The sequence below is a fragment of the Entamoeba dispar genome, genomic scaffold, assembly GCF_000209125.1.
Source record: "Entamoeba dispar SAW760 scf_1105229463267 genomic scaffold, whole genome shotgun sequence".
Lineage (NCBI taxonomy): Eukaryota > Evosea > Mastigamoebida > Endamoebidae > Entamoeba > Entamoeba dispar.
The window spans coordinates 23,414-28,126 of record NW_001855607.1 but is presented as its reverse complement, the minus strand read 5'-3'; the positions used below and the strand labels follow the sequence as shown (position 1 = coordinate 28,126).

General features: G+C 22.9%; 3 protein-coding genes across 3 annotated transcripts in view, besides 10 other annotated features; 2 read left to right on the top strand and 1 right to left on the bottom strand.

Moving 5' to 3' along the window:
- Nucleotides 1-52: 52 nt before the first annotated feature.
- Nucleotides 53-850, top strand: EDI_340250 (uncharacterized protein; the record flags this gene model as incomplete). The annotated part of the gene is made up of 1 exon (XM_001740864.1): nucleotides 53-850. The coding sequence occupies one exon, from the start codon at nucleotides 53-55 to the stop codon at nucleotides 848-850; it is 798 nt and encodes a 265-aa protein (XP_001740916.1).
- Nucleotides 851-896: 46 nt separating this feature from the next.
- Nucleotides 897-921: a sequence feature (AT_rich).
- EDI_340240 (uncharacterized protein) lies at nucleotides 917-2,650 on the bottom strand (the record flags this gene model as incomplete). Its single annotated transcript, XM_001740863.1, has 1 exon — nucleotides 917-2,650. The coding sequence occupies one exon, from the start codon at nucleotides 2,648-2,650 to the stop codon at nucleotides 917-919; it is 1,734 nt and encodes a 577-aa protein (XP_001740915.1).
- A 4-nt stretch (nucleotides 2,651-2,654) lies between these two features.
- Nucleotides 2,655-2,721: a microsatellite.
- Nucleotides 2,722-2,808: a sequence feature (AT_rich).
- A 253-nt stretch (nucleotides 2,809-3,061) lies between these two features.
- Nucleotides 3,062-3,093: a sequence feature (AT_rich).
- Nucleotides 3,094-3,209: 116 nt separating this feature from the next.
- Nucleotides 3,210-3,313: a sequence feature (AT_rich).
- A 56-nt stretch (nucleotides 3,314-3,369) lies between these two features.
- Nucleotides 3,370-3,390: a sequence feature (AT_rich).
- A 42-nt stretch (nucleotides 3,391-3,432) lies between these two features.
- Nucleotides 3,433-3,626: a sequence feature (AT_rich).
- Nucleotides 3,627-3,689: 63 nt separating this feature from the next.
- Nucleotides 3,690-3,727: a sequence feature (AT_rich).
- A 96-nt stretch (nucleotides 3,728-3,823) lies between these two features.
- Nucleotides 3,824-3,916: a sequence feature (AT_rich).
- A 66-nt stretch (nucleotides 3,917-3,982) lies between these two features.
- Nucleotides 3,983-4,018: a sequence feature (AT_rich).
- Nucleotides 4,019-4,059: 41 nt separating this feature from the next.
- Nucleotides 4,060-4,713, top strand: part of EDI_340130 (uncharacterized protein) — a gene marked incomplete at both ends in the record, with an annotated part of 758 nt that continues 104 nt past the window's right edge. The window contains 2 exons of the mRNA XM_001733481.1: nucleotides 4,060-4,207; nucleotides 4,261-4,713. The exon at nucleotides 4,261-4,713 is cut by the window's right edge and continues 104 nt beyond it. Coding sequence (XP_001733533.1) covers nucleotides 4,060-4,207; nucleotides 4,261-4,713 — 601 coding nt within the window. The remainder of the gene's footprint in view (nucleotides 4,208-4,260) is intronic.

Here is a 4,713-nt window from a genome sequence, read left to right as displayed (position 1 = left end):
AAGACTGAATAAAAATGATAAAGAACTATAAAATATAAATTTTTGAACTTTAATGAAAGAAGTAAGAAAGGATAAAAGAATATATGAAGTAATTGAAAAAGAGGTTATGAGCTGTGAGTATCTTAAGAAAGAAAAAGAGCTTATCATTAATGGAATATCATATCTGGAAATTATTAAGATTTATTCTAGCTTTAATATATCAACAGTTCCAGTTATTGATGTTAATGAAATTTATATAGAAGGAGATGAAAGTGAAATATCAAATAATTTATATATGGAAGATGATTCTAAAATTCAAGGGAAATATACAATAGATGATATCAACAAAATGATAAAAACAGAAGAAAAAGAAATTTTAAATGAACCAGATCCTCAATTGCAAAAAATTAAAGATGCATTAAAAGAAAATGAGTTTATTAAAGAAGAACAAAAACAAATAGTAATTGAAATTACTCAAAGAAGAGAGTTTAAAAGAAAAATGAATGAATTAATAAATCAATATATTCAAAATACACTTAGTTTAAAAACTAATGAAGCTGATAACCAAAAAGTTGTTAATCAGTTAACAGAACAAGAATTAATAAATAAAGATAAAGAATATTTTGAAGTAAAAGAAAATAAACCCCAAAAAATAAAAACTGAAGATGAAATAAAACCTAAAAAAATTCCAAAGAAAAGATTAATCCCCATTAAAAATTTTCAAAAAATTAGAAAACATAATTTAAGACCACGAATACAATCAAGTAAGGCTGTTGATTTTATTGATGAAATTCAAATAAATAGAGTTTCTGATTCTAAAGAATTAATGAAAAAATTTGGTAATTTAGGGAAAGAAACTGATAGAAAATAGTTTTGTGAAATATTGTTTTGATGATAATAAAACTACAAGTTAATTCTAAATAAAATATAAATTTATTTAATCTTCTACTCTAATTTCTTTTGGTTTAATTTCTTCTCCTCCAAAATTATTTTTTACTTTTAAGTCATAAACGTCTGACTCTTCAATTATTGGAAAATATCCAATAATTAAATTATCATTTCGTTTTTCAAATTTTTTTACTTCTTTATTTCCAATGAATACCATTGGAGATGTTCCAAATCCACTTCCTTTAATAGTAAACATAACCCTTTCTTTAATTTTTATGTTTTTTGGTCTAATCATAGTAATTTTAATAGAACTATCCATTAAAAAGTTATTTGTTTTTATTGTTTTTACATTTTGAGTTTGACATTGTTCAATTTCATTATAATTAATTGTTTTAATAATTCCTCCTCTTCTAAATGGATTACCTCTTTTACTTTTTCTTGTTGGTATTGTTGGTTTTTCTTTTTCCTCATTTTCTGTTTGGAGTGTATTGATTATGTCTTGTTTAAGTTTTTCTTCTTTTTTGTTTTTACTGAATAATATAACATTTTCTTCTTCATCAGAACTTTCACTGTCCTTATTAGAAGTGCTATCAGAGTATGTTTCTTCTTCACTAGGATCATCACTTATTGATTCATCACATTCAACTATACTAATTTTATGTTTTGTTCCAATAGTAGATATTGATGATTTCTCTTGTTGATCTTTTGAGACTTTATAATACATAATTGGTCCAGGTAAATCGATTGTTGTTTTATTATATAATAATTGTATATTAACACTAACTTGTCCAGGAACTGATGGGGGGACATTAACTATCATTGTTAGTCCATCAATAGTACAAGGTATTACTTTTTCATTAATAATTACTTTAACATTGTTTGTTGATGTCAAAGTTATTTTAATTGTTCCACCAGTTATTGGTATCATAGTACTAGAAAAACCAATGATTTGTGGTATTGTTTCTCGTAATCCATTTACTTCTTGTAAAATTTTCTCACAAATAACTACTTCATTAATTGAATCAAATACTACATCTCTTTTAAATATATTCATAGTTCTAACAATATTATTAAATACTATTTGGTCTGACTTTCTTTCTGGCTGATCAAAGGAATCAACAAATCCATCAAGTGATAATACTTTTTGTGTTTTAACTTTAACTATTTTCATTTCATCTTGGCACTTCTTAACATCTTCTTTCTTTGGTTTTAAGTTTGATATTAGTTCTTTTATAAATAAGTTTAATGTAGCATATTCTTCCATATAAGAGATACATGAATTAATAATTTGACATCTTAGTAAATAAACTGCATCTTCATTTCCTTGTTTTATATGTCTTTTGTACTTTTCATCTTCAGTAATAGCAATATAAATAAAATCACAATATTTACATAAAGTAACATCTACTATATCTTCATTTTTCTTTTGATATTTCCTCTTTTTTATACATTCTCCACATAACATAGCTCCACAACATTCACAAGTGTAGACAAATGTACCTAGAATAATATCTTTATCACAATTAGAACATTTTTCTGTTTTAAGTAAATTTTTCATGGCATCTCTAATTCCACTACTCTCTCCTTTTTCTGAGACCTTTTCATTCTTTTCAATCTCTTTAATCATTTCCTTCATTTTTTCTCTCCTTAATAATTCATTGGTTCTAAACTCTTTTCTTTGGTGTTCAAATATTTTATTGTAATTCTTTTTTGGTAGACTCAATGGTGCTGGAAGACAAAAAGGATATGCATTTTTATTTATTGATGCTTGTAAAGTTGTCATTGAAAAAATGGTAAAAAAGAAACTAAAAAATAATAAAATCTAATAAAAAAAGAAAAGAAAATGAGTTAAAAAATTTTTTTAAATTTTTAAAACAAAAATAATATTTTTGTGTTTTTTTTGATATATAAATATTATTTTTTAAACTAAACATTATTAAAGGTAATACATACTACAGCTAATTTACTATTTATTTAATTTGTTTGTAGTTTATTTAATCAAATTTCTAAAAGAATCTTTAACAGAATAATCCATAATTTCTTAATCTGAAAAATCGAATTCTAAAGAAAGTAAATATTGAATATTCCTTTATCAAAATATAAAATTCTTGTTAAAACTAAAGCAACAGAACCTTTCCTTTGATATTTTTGTTGAAACAAGTATTAAAATATTTTTCTTAATGACTATTATAGCTATTTTTTTTTAATTATTTATAACTATATTTAGTTGATTATCATAATATCAAATTGATTCCAGTTTTTGTTTTATAGATAAATGTTTAAACTGAAATAATGTTTACATACTAAACTCTATGAAATAAAGAATAAATTTTGTTCAATACAAAAATAAAGATATAATTATCCAATTTTTTTAATAAATATAATTAAATTACTGAGATGTTGAAATATATTTTAAAATTAATTAATATATAAAATAATTTAAATTGATTCTTACCCTTATATTTTGAAGGATTTGATATCCTTTTATTTAACAAATATCACATATTTTATAAAAATTAAAAACACTGGAATATAAATAAGATTAAGGATAACTCATTATTCTTGAATTATAAAAATAAACTATTTAAATAACTATTTATTTAATATTAAACCAATATGAATTAATATTCAGATAATTTACAAATACTATTGTCATAACAATGAATCTTTTTTTATAAAACATATTTAAATATTGTAATTTTGGTTAACTTTAAACTTTGTTTATCAAAATAACATAAATTATTTTAATTAAATTTTAACTTTGCATCAATAAGTAATTTATTCATAACTATCACACAACAAAGGCTATGAATATTTGTATGAAAATTAATACTAAAATGTATATAAAAATATTAATAAACCAAACAATTATGAATCTTATCATACAGTAAAGTTTTTTAAATAACAAAATAGTAGTATTCTTCCTTAGAACTATTTCTACTAATAGGACTTCTTCTAAATAATTAAAAAATGTATATATAAAAAAGAATGTGTATTTATAAGATAATAAATAACTTATAGTAGACATATAAATAATATAAATTTAATACCATTCTTAAGAATAACACTTATTTCATAAGTTAAGAATTAGTATTTTATTTTTATCGAATAGAAGTAATAAATTAAAAAAATAAAAATTCTAAAAATATAACTTGAAATTCAAAGAAAACTGAATTTAAAGGTCAGTCGAACATGATAGGTATAGTTGTCATACTTTGCTTTTTTTTTACTTTGTCAAGTGGTAATATAGGTGTTGCACGATTTGTTTTTTCATTGCCAATTGATGTTTGTTTTGGAATTGCTTCTAATAATAATGGGTATATGATTGTTACAGGAAATGGTTTGGTTGTTTTTAAATGAAAGGTTTAAGTGAGTTTAAACTAATTTTATTAGCTAAATCTTCTATTATTTCAGTAAATAAAACATCATTTGAAACTGTTCGTACAGATGGTCCGTTCAGAAGTTTAACAGAAGGATATACAGCAGTTTATTCATCTTATCTAAAACAGTTTATTGTCTACGGTCGTGAAAGATCTCGGTTTGGAAGATTTTCAGTAACATTAGTAGGTGATTTAATTGATTATGAACCATCATTTTCTGGATCATCAACCGTGTTTGTAGACAACCAAATGTTAACTCTTGGATTTGTACCAAAACTCGGATCAGGATTTATTAAGATATGTCAAATTGATCATATTCCTCGTTTAGATGCACCAATTATTGATAATGCTTATATTAAAGATAATGTTCAATTTGATGAGGCAGGTCATAACAATGATGAATTAACACATCTTGGTAAAGGAGCTGCAACTATATGTGTAAATAATCCAACAACAAATGAATGTA